Consider the following 20,724-nt stretch of genomic DNA (forward strand, 5'->3'; position numbering starts at 1 on the left):
TTTGAGTGTGAGCATTGTGTCTCGGAATCGTAGGCAAAAATCCACACTAGATTCCATCTTTGTTCCACACATAGCTCCAGGTGAACAACCATCATTTGAGAACATGGATTGGAATAAGGAGAACCCTGAACAAGCAAAAATAACACTTGGAGTTTTTCTTTTTTTGCAACCTTTGATTTAATGCAACAAGATACTTATTATTTAAATTTTAAATTTTTATATCTTACTTCTCTTGCTTTCATGACTCAAGTATACAATTATTTGGTTTATTTAATTTATTTTAAAATTTAATAGTAATATACTAATGGCTTAGTAAGTATATTTATTTATTTATTTTGTTTTAGGTCTCCTTATTAGCAATTTGTGATAGATGATGTCATTGTTTATGGTCTAGGGTTCAAAACCCTAATGATAAAGAGCTAAAAGGTCTTATTTTAACCTAAGAGGTGGTTGATGTAAAAGTTGAAATTGAGGAGTAGCGTGAGGTATGGAGGACAAAGGTTGGTTGCACCATCATTATTGATAGTTGGACTAAGAGAAGAAATAAAACACTGCTAAATTTTCTTGCCTCCTCATAAGGTAATTGTAGATATTAGAAGTACAACTTGTACTTAGAAAGTTAGAGGTTAATAGCAGCAGTGTATTACTTACCTGTAATCAAGTATTGATTAAGTTTTTAAGGTACGAATCATGATTGATCATTGTACAATAATTGCTTTGTTTTTTCTTAGATGTCATAGTGTTTTTGAAATCAATTGATCCTTTGGGAAAAACAAAAAAATATCTTTGAAGACATGGAGGGAGTGTTGAAGGAGGTGTGTGAGGAGAATGTGGTGTAGCTAGTCGCATATAATGCAATAAATTATGTTGTGGCAAGTAAACTTTTTATGAAGAGGCACCACCACTTGTTTTAGTCCCCTTGTGTTATTACATTAACCTCATGTTGGAGGATCTTGGTAAACTTCCCTAGATAAAAACATATGTAAAGCAAGGAATATGAATAAATTCATACATAATCATACTTGGGTCCTCAACCTTGTGAGGCAAGAAACAAAGCAAAAAGAGTTGTCTCATCCAAAGGCCACTAGATTTACAACAAATTTTCTCACAGTACAATCCTTGCTTAAGTCAAAGGCTGGTTTGAAAAGCATGTTTGTATGTGAAAAGTGACAAGATCATCATATGCAAAGACTAATGCAAAGGATGAGATAGTTGATTGAGTTTTTGATGAGGGTGACTTTTGGCATCTAGTCAAGGAGATTGTGGAGGTGATTTTTCTTGTTGCCCTCATTTTATCATTTTTGTTAAACACTTGTTTATGTTCATTGTTCGTTTTTAAAAGGAAAACTTAAAAAATAACGTTTAATGTTTCACCTTTCATAATGATTGCAATTCATAGAACCTATTGTTCTCCTACAAATTATTGGTGGAGAGAAGCCCTCAATGGGATACATTTATGAGAGCATGGATAGGGTGAAAGAGGTCATTCAATTTTTTATATAGGGATTCAAGATAAATATGGCCCCAAATGGAGTGTCATTGATAGTAGATGACACAATCTACTTGACAAGCCTATACATACAACTAGCCACTTCTTTAATCTACCATTCCAATTCAGCCCAAGTTTCAGGGCTAATGGCGAGGTGTGGAGTGGGCTCTATGATGTTATAGAGAGAATGTCACTCAATGAAATTATTGGAACAATTGTAGTTTGTGAGATAGAAATGTATAAGAAAGCACAAGGAGACTTATTTGCACGAGAATTATCAAAAAAATTGGCTCGTAAAATTATATGATTCCAAATTCTATTACCATTTTAGATTGATAAAAAGTTATAGAGTTTATTTAGATTATTCTTATTTCAGATGCATGGTGAGAGATGCTTGGTGCTATAGTGTCAAATATACAGAGGGGGTTCGCATTTGTATCTTAAGCCAACAATCTAGTGCATCATGATGTGAACACAATTGGAGTTTGTTGAAGCATATACACTCGAAGAAGCACAAGAGGATGTAAGTGAAAAATTGAATGATCTTGTGTTTGTTCACTACAACCTTTACCTTCATCATAAACAAATCTTGGGCACGAACACATCACCTATTGTATTAGAGGAGGTTGATCCACATGCAAGGTGTAACACTGAGATTGGTGATTTTGTCTTCAATGATGAAAATTTGAAGTGGATTGATCAGGTGGATCAAGAGGTAGAGGCAGAGGTAGCAATCGCAATGGAGGAGGCTAGAGCATATTGAGAACTAGTGCAAGATCCTGTGACTGAGAGTGACGGATCTAACCCTAATAACGAAGATTATGAGAATGGAGATGATAATGAGGCGCACGAGCACGTCACTAAGGTTTAGCCTCTGACGCAAAGAGAGAGGATAGCTCTAGAGTCTTCCATGACCTATCTTAAGTGTACTTGTAAGAGAACATAGGGTACAATGAGTCTTAGTCTTCCATGTTCTAGCTTTTATTTTGATATATGTTTTGAACTTTCAATTCCATGGATTTCATATTCCATGAATATTTTAGTCATTTGACAGTGACACTATATTTCTATTATATTATTTAGTTTAACTTTAACTAATTTCTTTCAGAAATCACATTTATATTCACGTGATCTATCCAAAGTTGTGCATTTGTGTATGTATGCAAAGTAGCTTCTATTTATCTCAATTATTGTGTATTTGATGTTAATTGACTAGATGATGCATGAAAAAATCTTAAATACTTTAAAATCTTTGAATTTCTTGAGTTTTTTATTTGCTGAGTCCGGACGCCAAGTATGAGGCTTGTAAATATGGTTTGAAATTCCAATACTTAAAGGGGAATTATTAGTGTATAACTGTCACATAAAACCTTCTTGATAGGTCAATCATGAAATTTAGACCCTATAATAGCAGCCAAAACTACTAAAACATACATCAGACCAAATCCCCACCTCTTTCACCCAAAACAATGCTTTGATTCCTTCACATATTACTATAGGGAAAGATGCAACTGAAATAACCTAACAGATGCAAATAGCAGAAATTCAACTCATCCATTTTCCTTTTATGCATAGCCCCTATCCAATTACACAAAATACAAAACTTGTATAGTATTATGCTATTCAAAACCAATGTCAAATAAGGAAACCACAAACATAACTGCATGGAAGATATATCTCCCTACATACTTGATTGGAAAAGAAACCATTTTCCTTTGGAAATTTGACTAGGAAATAACCAGCTAAAAATAGGTGAAAATTTTTCCATCATTTTTTCTCTAGCACTCTCAACTTTGCACTTCTACATCTTATATTTACATTTTCCTCTTCTTCACATGGTATTATAGGCCGTTTTGTTAGAATCTTGCCATACTTGCCTTCTACTATGTGTTGCATCCATTCTTCACAGGACTCATCATTAGAAGCCTCTATTCTTTTTCTTCTGTATTTATTATATCTGGTTTTACCAGAGGTGTGAACAAAACTAGCATCATATTCTGTATCATTTTTTTTAGAAGGATCCTCATTAATGATGTTCAAAAATGTCCTCTTTACTATTCTGTCCTCCAAGCTATGAAAGGATATGACTGCAAACCTTCCCTTTGATGATAGACATGTGAAACCCTCCCTAAGAGCATTTTCTAAAGTCCCTAGCTCATCATTCACTGCAATTCTCAATGCTTGAAAGACACGAATAGCTGTCTTCATCCACCCTTGCCTTCCTGCAAATATTTGGCAATAGACACCAACATCAAAATATTTACACATAAAACTACAAAAAGCCTATCTGTCTCATCTTCATGCTATAAATATACCATATTGCTAAAAAGCTCTCATGGTCAGTAATCTCTTTGTTGTCTGTAGTAAATAGAGAAAGTCTGCCACCTTATTGAGAAAGGCATTAAATTGTAGACTAAAGATAAGATGTCAGTAAAGCAGCAACTTAAAAAAAAACCAACTTGAGAAATATCCTCTTTGCATCTCCCCTCGATGTTGGCTAATCATGCCTACAAGAACATAGACACACTGGAGCTGCAGAATATTGAAGACAGTACCTGAAAATTTGAAAGCAATGCTACGCACAAGTTCCACCAACTCTGAAGTAGAATGGATACCACCAGCCAGACGAGCTTCTGCAATCTTTCTCTGAATTATACGCCACCGACTTTCTTCTCCATAGTCACGTAAGATGCGCCCCAACTCTGCTTCGGGCCATGTATTTACTATTTCTTCTGCTCTGAGAAGTGCCTGCCATGTATCATCATTTGTCAATCATCTTCTACCAGACTTAAAAAGTAAAAAACTGCCATGATCATTAAGTATGAAACTACTTTAAACATAACTAACTAGACGACAGAAATTTCCCACAACAAGAAAAATACAATGTTCAGATTCTTCTAATATTGTTACAAAGGACTAATTTGAAGATTTCCTGTAAACGTTGCATGTTTTAAATGAGACACTTCTAAAGGTGTTGATCCTAATTACTTTCCTCAGTTCCTAAGATCTTCCTAGTAAAGAAACGTATCAAGGGAATTGTTACAAACTATATAATTTTTTTATTTTGCCTAAATACAATAAAAATGTAAACTTGGTTCCTGATTATGTGATAATTTCACAAGCTAATCCAGCCTCTTTTTCTCATTAAAATAAAGTTTAATACTTTCAGCGACAGGCCACTGAATCCAATTTCCCCTATTTTGAAATCATTGAGCTGTTTCAATGTAAATCCTTTTCAAATATTTGTTTGTGGTTAATATTAGGTCTGCAATCTATGCGTTACTAAATTTGAATGACATCAGAATCTTTCATAATATTCAAAACATAATTGATATTAGTCTTTATTTTTCTCAGCACTACTAAAAGAATTAAGTCAAAATTGTTTTGTTGTAATGCCCTGTCATGTTACACAAAAATCCAGAGCAAAATTGAATAAAATAATCTAGAAGCATTGAAAAAAAAAACTGCCAGGTTGAAAAGCTAGTGATGACATTTTTTCAATAATTTTCAGTACTTATAATAAAAAGTTCACAGATTTTCTAAAGAAAAGGATGATCAATTCAAGGCCTCAAGAAAAACAATCAAACACCGCAATGTGAAATAATTAGTAGCAAAATATGCTTCCATTGAGAATGCGTTTTATATTACTTTGTCTTCCAAGATTAATTTTGACTTCCTTTTGTTCATTCAACTTAAATTGCTTCAAAGAACAAATGCTTCGTGTTGATTCTAGCTTTTTGACCACTTCAACATGCAGGATGAAACACTTAGAATTCCAAGGTGAATCACCAAATATCAAATCCTCTCTTGAATAAGGAAGCTTAGATGCTAAACATGTTGGTAGTGCACGTCATGGGTTTCGTGACATGGTCTAACAGCATCATCTGGATTCTATTATTCTAGTGATTGTATCAAGCGTTAATAGGTAGATCTTTTGGTGCAATTGCAACCACATTTGTAACACGTGGTATCAAAGCTTGGCTGCAGGAATCTCCTCCATGACTGAGGCAAGCTTGTGGCTAGTGACATTGGAGGGGGGCATTGCTGGCAATGTGTCAGCGTCCCTTGTGAGATTTGTGACAAGGTTTAACCACCTCCTATGGATTCTATAAGTCTAGTGGTTGTCTCGGACATTACTAGGCCAATCTTTTGATGCAACGACAACCACACTTGTAACAAAATTGTAAGGTACTAACATCCACGTAATACAAATAGTCAAGAATAATGCAGAACATCCAAGGTCGATAAAAAGGAATACTATAAAAGAGTAAATTTTAGAAAAATTGCTTACACAAGATAATACACCATAAATACGTCAAGATTGACCTACTCGTCAATACAACAATGATACAAATGGACCACTAAAGAGTCGATACATCATATGAAACATAAAGTGATACTATACAACATCTTGCCTCCTTCAGCTATTGGACTGCTCTCCATCTGGTATGCTCGAGGACAAGAATGAGATTCAAGCGCTTTCTTTGCCCATCCATAGAGTAATTACGTCCTCAGAGGTGTTAGCTCCTTTGGTGCTCAAAAGGTTGAGTGCCTGACCCTGCACAAAGAACCTAGCAAACCGGAACCAGTGGGTCGAATGGAATCTGGTGCAGCACTGTGTCCTAACACTTTATACACAATAATGTAGCATCTATATAGTGATGTAGTTGGAGGGCTTAGTAACATTCGATGACAATGTCCTTACATTTTATACACAATAATATAGCATCTACATAGTGATGTGGCAAGGAGTAATAACCATGAGAATTGACTAGTATCAAATGAATGAAAACATTCGCTTTGGCCAAAGCATAAATTATACCAATTCCTTAACAGATAGGTCCAAAAAAAAAATCTATCCTTTTTTGTTACCCTATATTCAGCGACCATCCATAAATACAAGCATACGCAAGATAAAACAAGAAATACTTCATACTCCTATGTTTGCACTGAGAACTAACTTCCCTTTCCTTGTATAAACAGAGGTTTCTAATGTTCTAGAGAATCACACCAATATGCTATCAATCAAACATTCAATTTGAAGGTATAAGAACAGGATTACAGGTTTTATTAAGGAAGTTGACATCATAATTTAAACTAAAATATATAATTTCCACTAGAAATTCTAATTTTATGGAAGAATATTCAACATGTACAAATTTTTTACCAAAGATCCTAGTAATATCTTCTACCATTCTACATAGACAAGAAACAATAAAAAAGACATTTACTTATGTTTCCCATGTGATAAAGCATTAGCCAAATAATAATTTTAACATTCTATTGGTAAAATTAACAGAAATGTCCCACTTCCATAAATATGACAAAGAGTGAACAATTAAACATATTATTTCATTAAGGAATATAAGTTTTTTGTTTCAATAATTTAAAAAGTAGCCATCTAAAATATGGGATTAATGCCACATTGGAAAGACTTGAAGAGGAGCCTTAAATATCTTATTTTTAAATGAGATTCTTGTACAATGTTGCTTATCATTTACTTACTTGTACTGGTACAAGTGTTTCTTTTCCATGTTCATAACCATAGATTGATTTAGACTCTTGCTATCGTAAGGAATATTGGCCTGTATAAAAGTTAAAAAGGATTGAACATCGTCTTCATTAAATCGGATGCCAAATAAAAGAAAATTTGAAATTCCTTAAGAATCTATGATCAATCAAAAGGTACAGCCTCAACAAATTATTTAGTATTTTTAACCATTCATATATATATGGGCTTAGGAAAATATAAAAGCATTCAACCAGGCTCTCATGGTTTGAACATAAACTAACAGAAAGATGACCCATTTCAAAATAAAAATAAAGAAACAGTTGTATGTTTTTTTTATAACAGCATGATGAAGTAATGATTTTCAATTAAGCGTGACAACTGTTTGACAAAATGCACATGACTCAAAAGTGAATATTTAAGCGCAAAATTGCAAGGGTAAATCCAGTGTTTGTCAGACTTAGAACCTGCAAGGGTTCTTACAGTGGTATTAGAGCTTGCATGCAAAGTATTTGACAAAATGTCGACCCCGTTGGGGTTGTAACAATGCTATCAGAGCAGTTTCCTGCCATCCTCTAGCAAAAGCCTCTTACATTCAAGAAAGAGAGTTTATATGGATCATGGGTAAAACAAAATCTATACAAGACCTCATGTCAGAGCTCATGCATGCCTTCAGAATTATAATAAAAATTATCAGGGACTCTACGCATCCAAAGATTCTAGATCCTTTGTTTGCAAAGTAAAAGCAAGCAAACGCTTAACTCAAATTAAAATTAAAAAGTTCTGATTTTTATGGCAGCAGTCCCTTGCTTGATTAGATGCTGGTGTTGATGTCAGGACAAGTGTGGAGGATGTTGTGGGTGTCCCCTCAAGTGTTGACATGCAACTTTGGAGTGTTAAATATGAAGATTGCCTAGAAGATACGAGCTATAACAATTCTGATTTTCATAACAAAGAGTTGTGTTTGCATCAGCCCGATGTTCAAGATTGCTCTTCGCTTGACTCAGATCAGCATACTTACTATTTATAATGTCTATTTTATGAAAACGCGGGGCTGCTACTTTTAGCAAGGCACCTGAACAGCTAGGTGGCATTATTGACATTGGGCATCATTGACTAGAGTAACTATTCAGAGATTTAGTATTTATAGTAAGTCAATTTAGGGTCACTGTTATATTTGGCAAGCAACCCAAACTCATGGCATGCACACTGATTGACTTATTTAGCAGTTGGCTCAATTTGAGGGACTTGTTATTTATAGTAAGCAATTTATGGCCGTATTGCTATTTTTGGCAGCGCATCTAGATTTGATATCAGAATTGATGAAGTGGAATAGGCTTATTGGCTCAAGTTTAAGGTATTAATTATTAATAAAGAATTCTTAATTAATAATTAATTATTCAAAGGAGTTATAATATAATGTTTTTATTTAAGTAGGGCTAATTGACTTTATAAGTGCATTATATAAATGTCATAATAAGGGGGCCTATTTAATTATTATTTCTCTAGCCAACATGGGACATTAAAAAGGCATCATCAATGGTTATTAATTGCATTATGAGAGTTGGCAACAAAGTTGAAGAAATTAATTCGTTTATTATAAAGTCACTTTGCATCTAAAGGCAAATATAATATGAAAAGCTAAGCTATGGCTTTAAGTTATTACAAGTGTGGAAGTGAAACTTTGGGTCGATTTCCTCTTGGCATTTATAAAAGCCTTCATTTGGTGAAAATGAATTCATTATGTGGTGTATTTGATTTGTTGGTGTGGAGAAGGAACTGAAACAAGGATTTCCAATTTTGGGCTTGAAGAATTGTAAATTCTTCCAAGTTTAACAGCACAGTGAATTGGTGAAACACCCGAATAATTGTGTTGGGCATTGGCTTCATCCAGAGGCCAAGATGGATATCACTGTTTTCAGAGGGATCAACAGTTAGCAGCCCCATTTCGTTTTAGACATTTTTACAAGGGCAGAAAATTGGATATAATGCAAATTGCAGCAGTATAAGGAAGATGTGATTGGTTATACTGGTTGTTACAGCTTCATTTTGGAACAGCATAAATTGTTTTAGAGGCAGTGATAATAGATTGAGTGCCTGCACTTCGAAGGAAAAGGGCATGGTTTGTTTGGAGAGTCTTCACCACTTGTTTCAGCTTTGAAGTCAAGAAAACTCCATTTCCACAGAGCTGCATCTACTTTGGCAAATTCCATTGATCATACCAAATTTAGATTACCAGGTTCTCTTTAATTCTGTAATTACATTTCAATATATCAGAATATGCATTTGCATGTGGTGATGTTTTGTAGCTTTTGTCGGATAAATTATATGAGATTAAATTGTGTGTGTGTGTGTGTGTGTGCGCGCGTGCATGCATGGGTGCATGCATGTGAGATATAATATATATATAGATATAGATATATATCTAAAATACTATTAGGAGAAATTAATATAATAATGATTTTCAAAGATATTAGATGTATATATATACACACACACATTTATGTAGTTGCATAACCAATTGATATTATATTAATCTCATAATAATGAGTAGATGTGTCCTGTGAAGGGACATGTCTCTCCTTGCCTCGTTCTCAATATAAATGCAAGAGAGATTGTTGCATTTGAAAAAAAATAATCACAGGTATGCTATTACATTTGCAGCAATCCTAAATTTAACATGGTACCGGAAAGAATAGAAATAATATAAAGAAGAAAAGAGTAGACTGCAATGCCCAGTCAGCATTCAAAATCAATTAAACAATTTAATGTTCAGTCTGCCATTATAACCAATCAATAAAATATATTCTTCGGTATTATAAGAGGAAAGAGATAAGTATCAAACACGATAAAAGGAAAAACAATATAAAAAAGATATATTAAAGTGGATAGTGTGAACATAAGAGAGGATAAACACTAAAAGACATGCAAATAAGGTGGCATCGTGCGAATTAATTCCAATTCTGACACATTTTTAAGTAGTGCATATGGCCATCAAAACTGTGTACTAACTATAAGAACTCTTACTCTCCCTTGAAAGGGTGTCCTACGTGGTTATCCACTAAGTGGAGTCGTATACCATGATCGACATGACTCATCAGCACCCACATTAGCATGACATGTAGTACAAACATGAGATATAAGGAGCAAAGACAACGCAAGAAAAACACGAAGTAAATAAAGTGAAGTGGAAGTGTGAGTGTGTGTGTGTGTGTGTGTGTGTAAAAAGGTAAGAAGAGTGATACCCCCATGTCAACCTGCTATCACATGGGTAAAATAAAGTTTGAAATTATAGGCGGCACACATCATTATCTTTGTGGGTGTCGAACAACTTATGAACATCCCTTGAAGATGCCCCATGTAGAGATATGTGAAAAATAAGTATATAGAATAAAAAGTAAAATCAGAAGTGATAATGAGGCGGATAAGAAGCAGAAAGTGTAATAAAGCAATATACACATGTATAATATTTCATATATAATTTCAGAGTGGGGTGTAAAGTGCAATGAGGAGAGAATAATAATAATAGAAGGCGATGCATATATTTATTATCCTTAAGTATTACATTTATCTACTTGTTGTAGTCTCTCTCTTATTTATATTCACGTACTATAAGAGCTATTTGCCTTGATCTTTTCCTTTCTCTCCGAGGATGTTCTTGAAGAAAAAAGAAGATTGATATCAAATTTAGAGGGAGTCTGACACTTCATTAGAGCTAACTTTGGACGAGGAGCTCAAAAGATAGATATCAAATTCAGAGGGAGTCTGACAATTTATCATAAGCAATCTTGGATGAAAAGATCAATAGATTGATATTTGTTAATGCATTCTTCTCTGGAAGAAGTTTGAGGTGAAAACCCTTATTCTCTAATATGGTTCATGGTGAATGTCATGACAACACCACATGAGAGTATCCATGGTGACTTCGTATGAATTTTTTATGTCATGTGTCTAACTCCATGATTTCAATAGGCATGCCCCTTGTGTACCTCATGAGGAAGTGATGACTTCCAAATGATTATCACTTGCATTTGTTAAAGTTATCAGAAGGTGGTAATCTTACAATAGCTTAATCTTCTATTGTTATGGATATTTTATGATGTCTAAGCAGATCATGATAGATTATATCTTGCATGGTGGATTAATTTCCTTAAATAGACCATGAATATAATGTTTCTATGGTAAGTGTTCTCAAAGATACGTGTGCATATACCTTATGAACATTTGAATACTTGGTGAATACCATAGTTATAGTTATAGGACACGGAAAATCAAAATTCGACTCGGACTCGACAACCGAACACAACCAGGACTCGGAAAATCCAAAAACTCATGAAATTCAAATATTTTTAAGGATTTAACAATTTTTTCACGCATCATTTAGTCAATTAACATCAAATACACAATAATTGAGATAAATAGAAGTTATTTAACGCTCATACACAATTTTGCATAGATCACATAAGTATAACAGAGAATTTCTGAAGGAAAAAAACTGAATAACATAATATAAAGTTGAAGATTTAAGATTTAAGATTCAATCCTTAATAAATTCCTGACATACCATGTAATGAGCCCAAATTGGGGATCCATTATTTATCTATGTCTTTCCTTTTCTATAAATTATTTTGCCATATTTTTCTCCAAACCCTTTTGTTAATTTCTATCTCCTTCCGTATGATCCCTTTCAAAGTTACCATTCCACATATATACATTTTAATAGTAAAAGACACATCTTTTCATAATAATAATTATATTATATTAATAATATATTTATATTAATAAGCTTTAGTTAATATATTATATTAATAATTATATTGTAATATATATTAATTTAATAATATATCAACTATACATTATTATAATTCATTATTAATATAGTATTGTTACATTGAAATATATCTTAGTAATCATAATATCATTATATTATATTATTATTATTTCAATGATTATATTATAATACGTTATACATAATATGACATTATTATATGATTATAATATAATATTGAATTTATAAGTCGAATATGATTATAAAGTATTATAGGATTATAATACTTTTACTAATATAGTATTGCTATATTAAAGCGTGTCCTTATCATTATTTATTATTTCATTCATATTACTATTATAATACGACATAATATAATTATTATAATATTACTTATAGCATAATAATATTATTTTAATATTATTCATTAATATTACTTCATATAAAATATTTATTATTATTATTTAAATTACTTGCCAAAATGGGGACATCACAGTCCTCCCCTCTCAAATTTGCTTGTCCTCAAGCAAAATCAATCATAGATACAAACATATTTGCATATAAAGCCTAAAAGATTTATAAAATATACATTTTAATAAATGAAAACACGAAGCAAACACGGTGTAGACAGATGAAAACACAAAGCATACACGATGTAGACACATCATAAATAACCTTGATTAGGTCCTAAAATTAACAATGCACAATGACTATAGGCTTATGAACCCTGCAACCACAAAATAAGCGTCAGTACATGCATATAAATATATATAAACTTCAAAGAAATTTGAATAATAATTAGTTAATCCAAGCCAGTTCCATACTAATCCCAAAAGCGGAACTTTGGCCCCCTTGGCCCCGGTGGTGGGTGTTAGGCATCCACACGAGGTGGTCTACTTAGTGGATTGCTTGTTTGGCTAGAAAGGTTCTTGTGAAAAGGAGCCATTACTATCTTTCCTTTGACTAGCACTACAATAGGGTGTTTTCTCCTGATTGCAAACTCCATAGGAAAGTGGTAGGGTTCCCTTTTCTTATTTACATAATCCTTTGGAAGGAATCTTTCTCCCTTTCCTTATTACGATATTCATAAGATGGTAGATTTACGGTGCAAAGGGCGCATGAAACAAGCTCCAAGCGTATCCAACAAGTGCTCGAAATTACTCCGCCTCTCCCTACACCAACTCCCTATCTTAGGATATCATAATGTGGATGAGAAGAGGAGTATTAAATTTAATTTACTTAGTTCATTTGAAAGATTTCTTCTTATAGTACACAAACAACTTTCTCTCTCCTTGTTACGATCACCTTGATGGTAGAATGACAGTGCAGAGGGCGCGTGAAACAAGCTCCAAGCGATTCCGACAAGTGCTCGAAATTACTCCACCTTTCCCTCCACCAACTCCCTATCTAAGATTATGTAATTTTGGACGAGAGATAGACTCTTTGTACTATAATTGAAATGTATTCTAATTACGATGTTTTCCTTATCTCAACATTTATTTATATTTCATTTTTTTTTCTTTTTCATATATATATATATATATATATATATATATATATATATATATATATATATTTTCCATTTATATTTCATTTTCATATGTTCTTTTTATTTTGTAACTAGAGTCATTGATATATTTATTCAATATTCTTCACAATAACAAATGTGTCAGTAATAAGGAAGTTACTAATAATGATATTTCATATGATAATAGTAACATTTCAATTAATAAATTTTCCAAAATAACAATATATAAAGAAAATATATAATTTACCTCATACCTTTGTGTGTTGAGTGGTGATTTAGGATCATGAAGCAATCTCCATATCCACTTTCCTTGAAATACGTTGGACTTTGGGCACATTCCCCCTTGGTGGCTAATGTCAAATGTACACATATAGAGGCACAACATTTAGGGTTGTAGATTGGAGAGGTCAAATTATACCACCAGTTCTGAGGTATTCCATGTGAGATTTTCCACCACTTTTAATACTTTATAAATGTGAAACAATTTCCTTTGAGATTCTCTTTATTCAATTATATATATCACTTCTTTCATGTGAGTTGGCAAGGTCAATCTTTCAACCAATCCTTTGAACCAATTGGATGAACCTCTTTTAAATCTTCCTTATATAACAATTGGTTGACGTGCAAATTTGTAGTGGGTCCCTACTTCATATGGAAATGAAGTTTTGTGTTATTGGTTGTGATGGTTTGACCTCTCACACCATATACTTTCAAAAATGGCATATACCACAAGGGTCTTCACCCTTTTCCTTTCGGCGGCAATGTTTTTCTATTTGATTGTTTATTTGTATCATCCCTTAACGATTTCCATTTCTCAGTAAATTGATCCTTATCCCTTGCCACTTCCACGTGGCGGAAATATCATTCACCGAGGGGTTGTCTCTTTAAAGAATTAAGTTTTCTCCCTTCGCCCTAGCGGGCGGAATACTTGTTATCAATGCCACATATTGTTCCAAAGCTGAATTGGTGGTTGAAACCCTTTGCTTATGTTAAAATAATCAATAATACATGATGGATGTGCTGATTATAGGTGGAGAATCTATTCTTTTGGTTCAAAAACATCTCTATCTTTTCATGAGTGTGCAGTGCACACTAATATAAAAGCATGCATAAACTTCAAACTAAAATCCAATTGGGCTCTGTATACAAGCACTCTTCAGAGTAGTATTGCAATTATTGTTTATGAAAATCCATCACTCTGTAATATGGTTCACCTTCACTAGGACATTCATCTCTTATCTGATGTTGATTAGTATGGGGCATAGACCAACTGAGTTGGGAGTGACGATGGTCTCATGTAATATATGGTATTGTTCAAGTAACAACAACGGATTCCACTAGTTTATATACTCATTTTTCATGTTGCTACCTTTGAAACAATTAACCAGGTGATTGAGTAGTATAATAGCAACCACTTTGCTAAAGAAATTTCATTCGCTTGTTAGCTAAGTTATAAGGATTTGTGTTACAATGAATGTCAGAATCCTTTGCTTTTCTTCAACCATGCACTCAACCATGTTTCTTTGTTATGGTTTGTCGAAGTGACATTAGTTGAATCTAAATTATGTCCACCACTAATTTTTGAAATAAACTCTTTCGCAATTTATATAAACAACCATCTCAATCAAAATTCATGCAGTATAGAATGATGGATGATGAAGGTATTCCAGACAATGAATGACTTTAAAACTTACGCAGCCAAGAATTCAATAGATTATATCTTTCTTAGTTGAAACTACGTACCCGGATAGGAAGCCATGGACATGTCAGTTTTTATTATTCGCATGAGATTCTTGGATTCAACTTTGTTAGGGCAGAGACTATAGGTTGATCGGTTCTTAGAATATTTACATGAGAGTTTTCTCTAGTATGCAACTTCATTATCAATTAAATATGTATCATGGCAGATCGAGCAATAGTTGGATATGTAGTCAAGAGCCAAAGAGCATAGACTGTCTAAGAGCCTTGTTGGTCTTGGTCTGTATGCTGTTGTTCAACTGTCCATAAAAACAAACTGCCTTCTATTACGAGAATATAGTGAAAACCCAATGAGTGAAACATCTGTGTAATGTTAATAAAGGATAGGGCAACACAAACTTTGCATGTTTTCTTGAAATAGGTTCTTCTTAGTATCAAATTCATTACGGGAGATTTTTACTTACTGGCCAACTCTACCCCCATATTCATCGAATTATTACACACTTTCCTCACCATTAATGTCAATTCGTTAATCTTGTGTCAGCTTCTTTTCGAAGTGATAATCTTTATCTTGGCTTTGATGATGTATGTATCTCATCAATATATCTTTCTCTATCCACAAACTCAACTTAGGGCATCAATTGCAACTGAAATCACCTTAGTTACTCTAATCTATTCCTTATATTGCCAAATCAATCAATCAATTGATTAATCTTCAAACCCTCTTCTTTTCTACTGCTGAATGTATCCTTCCCATGCTCCGACTGTCACCGTTAATACATCTGAGTGCTTTATCTGAAACCAAATCTTGCGATTCGTAACCTATCACAGAAAACCCATTGTAGCATGAACATCTCCCAATATAAAGCACAAGTAATAGTGTAAATATCACCAAATTCCTCATGGATGAAAGCAGAGATTTCGATTGATGAACAAAATAAGATTGCATATTCATTACTCATGAAATTTCACAAGCTGGCAGGAAAACCAGCTCTGATACCATTTGTAATGAACCCAAATTGGGGGTCCATTATTTATCTATGTCTTTCCTTTTCTATAAATTATTTTGCCATATTTTTCTCCGGACCCTTTTGTTAATTTCTATCTCCTTCCGTATGATCCCTTTCAAAGTTACCATTCCACATATATACATTTTAATAGTAAAAGACACATCTTTTCATAATAATAATTATATTATATTAATAATATATTTATATTAATAAGCTTTAGTTAATATATTATATTAATAATTATATTGTAATATATATTAATTTAATAATATATCAACTATACATTATTATAATTCATTATTAATATAGTATTGTTACATTGAAATATATCTTAGTAATCATAATATCATTATATTATATTATTATTATTTCAATGATTATATTATAATACGTTATACATAATATGACATTATTATATGATTATAATATAATATTGAATTTATAAGTCGAATATGATTATAAAGTATTATAGGATTATAATACTTTTACTAATATAGTATTGCTATATTAAAGCGTGTCTTTATCATTATTTATTATTTCATTCATATTACTATTATAATACGACATAATATAATTATTATAATATTACTTATAGCATAATAATATTATTTTAATATTATTCATTAATATTACTTCATATAAAATATATATTATTAGTTAAATTACTTGCCAAAATGGGGACATCACATACCACAACATCATTTTCAGAATTAATATACACTAAAAAAAAACACCTACTAGAAATCTCTATCTTAAAAAAAAAATTAAAAATTTACAAAAGAAAATTCGGGAGAGTCCTGGGCTCGAGACTCGGCAGAGTCCTTGGACTCGGAGAGTCCACGCGGACTCTACCAAGACTTGGCTGAGTTAGAGTCCAGAGGCCATTTGCCTCGGAAAGGCTGATTCTGCCTCAAACTGGCAGAGTCCTGAAACACTGGTGAATACCATGCGCCTTGATATTTTGAGGCCATTACTTAATGTAACTGGTGAATATCATGTGACTTGATATTCTGAGGCCATTATTCCCAATATCATGATATGATATCTAATGGTGAATATCTTCTAATCAAGGATATTCTTTAACGTCATTCTTGATATTACATTGAGGTAATATTATATCTTGTGTTTATCCTCCCTAGCTAAGAGGGAGTATTGATGTTTTGTAGCTTCTGTCGGATAAACCCTGTGAGACAAAACTATTGAAGTTATATATGTGTATGTATATGTATATGTGTGTGTGTGTATACATATATATAATATTAGGCGAGATATAATATATATAGATATATATCTAAAATAATATTAGGAAAAATTAATTTAATAATGATTCAAAGATATTATATGTATATATACACACATACATAATAAATTGTTATTATATTAATCTCATAATAATGAATAGACATGTCCCATGAAGGAACATGTCTCTCCTTGCCTCATTCTCAATATAAATGCAAGAGAGATCGCTACATTTGAAAAAAGAATAAACACAAGTGGTGCTATTAGATTTGCAGTGATCCTAAATTTAACAGTATGCACTATGAATACTTCTATATAATAAATGTTTGCATATCAACTGTTTGGTTTAATGCCTTGACTCATGTTCAACAATTTCAGATTTACATATGTTGTCAGTACTATAACAGCAGGCTGAAGTAATGATTGTCAATTGGGCATGACAACTGATTGACAAAATGCATGACACAAAAGTGAAGATTTAAAAGCAGAATCACAAGGCTAAATCCAGTGTTTGTCAGAATTAGAACCTGCAGTGGTTCTTGAAGTGGCATCAAAGCTTGCATGCAAAGTATTTGACAAAATGTCAAACATCCAGAATTCACGTTATAACTCATTGGGGTTATTACAAGTTGGTTGTGCAGGGAAAACCGGAGAATTTGGTCTCAATTTTGATATTTATCTTCAAAATGTTTAGGAACATTTCTCAATAGAGTCGCAAACTGTTGAGCCTTGCACACAAACTGTTGAGCCTTGCACACACGCCCCAACATAGACAAGAACCACCAATTTTCTTTTTGAGTCCTTAGGTTAGTCTAGGTCTGCATCTTGACTGCCATTCCATGTTTGGAATGTTTTTTCTTAGATCTGCATTCTATCTTTGCATTAGTTAATCAATAATACACTTTGCACAAGTACGAATTAGGCCAAAAATAAGTTTTGAAGTGTACTTAGGAGAGCAATAGAATAGACCAATGAAGATAGGAAGTCGCTAGACACAAACCAGCTAGGATGGGAATCTATTCCAAGAACAATGAGGAAGTCTATAAAATGAAGAAGAGCATTCAAGATACAGCAATTCAGGAATATGAAACATCACCATCACTTGAAAACCGAACAATGTTGAATAATCAAGAGATATTGTTGGAGATGCAGAGACAGCTTTATAATGATGAAGAAAATCTCAGTTGCTCACCAGGACTAAGCTAATGGAGATTTTGTCATTTTGCACTTAGGGAATGCATTAAGAGTCAATCCAAGGTGGAAGAAAATGAATGTGGAGTCAACATTGTACACTTGGAAAGGTAATTTGATCAATAAAATCAAGGAATCAAATTGGGATGAAAGAAAACAATGTCAAAAGACAGGAAAAACAGAATTTTGGTTATAGGGAAGATGAAGGTGAAGGTTGGTGGGTAATTAGGAAAACACTCATAGAGGGAGTTGTATCATCTCTTGGAAACCCTAAAACGCAGTTAGTTTAAAGAAGATTATGAAGCTTACCAAGTGAAGAGAACTTAAGGAAGAAACATTAGTCACAACACAAAAGACACACATAAGCGGGAGAAGGGCACAATAGGAAAAATCCACAAACCTTTCCCTGGCCCGACATCACATGTGCCAAGGGCAGTAGAAACAAGAAAAAGGAATATAAAATGCAGATGTCAAGAAAACATGGAGGCTCTAGACATGTGGCCAGGATACAATATCAATAAGGAATTTGCAAAATCTCACTCCAACCCCCCAACCGAAGGACCATAAGCATGTGCACCTCCACACAACAGCAAAACAAGGAAACAGTACAAGGCAATCAAACTAGGACCATGAGTAATTGTGATGGGGAGTGAGCTCTGATAAGGAAAATTCCAAAATGTCCAATCTTTGTGTCATTCCTAAAGCCCTTCCATGCCCACCTCAAAGTTCAAAGAAAGAGGACCCAAGATCAGAAGTCAGAATTCTCACAATTCGTCTCTTAGCCCATCATCTTTTCAAGATTTCTTCCATGGGCCAACTTCCATTCCAAGTATCCTATCTCAATTTCCAAAACAGATCCTACATTGCATCTCATGGTCAAAATAAGGAATTCAAGTTCTTAAATCTGGTTTCCAAAGTCCCAAATCAGAGTTCCTGATTGCAAAATCTGAACTCTCATTTTCCCAAGTAGAAAATTTAATTCCTAAATCAAGAATGTCAAAAATCAGAGTCTAAGTCCAAGTTCCCATAGCAGAATATTGAAATCAGAACACAAAAGATCAGACTTCACCAATTACCGAAGTCCAAGTTTTGAATTATAAAATCAGACTTCCAATTCATAATTCAAGTTTCAGAATCATTTCCAAGTGTAAGTTCCAAAATCGGAATACTTTCAGCTCCTAAATCAGACTTCCCAATTGCAAAATCTTAGATCACAATTCCCAATTGCAAAATCTCAGATCAAAATTCCAAAATCAGAAATTCAAGTTTTCAGTTTCAAAATCTGATTTCTATTTCAGCCTCCATTCCTAATCCACGTCCAAATTCTGTATTCAGAAACCTTATATCAGAGATCCCATCCCATTTCCCAATGTCAGATTTCCAGATCACAATCCTAAACCAGAATTGCAAGTTACACAAGTCCTAATCCAAAGCCACTCCTAATACATGGACTCCACTTCCTTCAAAGCATGATGAAAATCCAAGTTCTATACTTTCTGTTACACACACTCCTAATCCACGTTCCATTCTGAGATGTGTAACTGGTCCATAATAGTTGCAAATATTGATTCAAGAATGAATGAACAATTCCAATCTACAAGCGATCCCAAGGCCCATGAACCAAGATTGATGAGGATCTAGTGTTACAATAATGATGAATATAATTGAATAGACAACGATGGATGTGTGGTGTTGTCATTGTGATGTCCCCTTTCTGAAACTGAATTTAATAATAAATAATAATATTGTAATACTATTTAAATATTAGCATTAATAATATATAATTAAGTATAAATAAAAAAGATAAATGATAATAAAATTATGATATAATTTAATATCACAATTTTGTGAAGTCTCTAAAGAGACAAAATTGCCATATGGAATCAATATATCATGAAGAAGTTTATCAAAACCAATATGCATCAATTAAAGATACTGACACAACCAAACATATACTAATAATATTGGCATTCGATAACCCAGGGTCAGTTAAGAATAGACAATGAAATCGATGAAGATCATTCTTAATTTAGAAGGCATCGACTAAATGAATAAATTAGTTTTATATGGCGCCATGGTAACGCAAATGCTTCTATATAATTGTCTTACTGTTCAAAAGGACAGACAGCAAAAGAGAATTACTATTTGACTGAGTAGTCGTCAATATTAATAAGATATCAAGATTAATTCTGAGCACTTCATAACAAACAAAGGATAACAATGAAGATGGAGTAAGGATTAGTTAGAGTGAATTAATCTCCAAAAAGGTGTGAGCAACCTCAAGTGTAGTCA

General features: G+C 33.1%; 1 protein-coding gene across 1 annotated transcript in view; it reads right to left on the reverse strand.

The window, feature by feature from the left end:
• Positions 1-3,024: 3,024 nt before the first annotated feature.
• The window catches only part of LOC149572854 (mraW methylase family protein), a 70,649-nt gene continuing 52,949 nt past the window's right edge, over positions 3,025-20,724 (reverse strand). Inside the window, exons 4-5 of the mRNA XM_089813928.1 lie at positions 4,045-4,237; positions 3,025-3,711 (exon numbers count right to left, since the gene is read on the reverse strand). Coding sequence (XP_089670054.1) covers positions 3,257-3,711; positions 4,045-4,237 — 648 coding nt within the window. The 3' untranslated portion in view covers positions 3,025-3,256. The remainder of the gene's footprint in view (positions 3,712-4,044; positions 4,238-20,724) is intronic.

The sequence above is a fragment of the Cupressus sempervirens genome, chromosome 2, assembly GCF_028749045.1.
Source record: "Cupressus sempervirens isolate cs-2001-9-10 chromosome 2, ASM2874904v1, whole genome shotgun sequence".
Classification (NCBI taxonomy): Eukaryota; Viridiplantae; Streptophyta; class Pinopsida; order Cupressales; family Cupressaceae; genus Cupressus; species Cupressus sempervirens.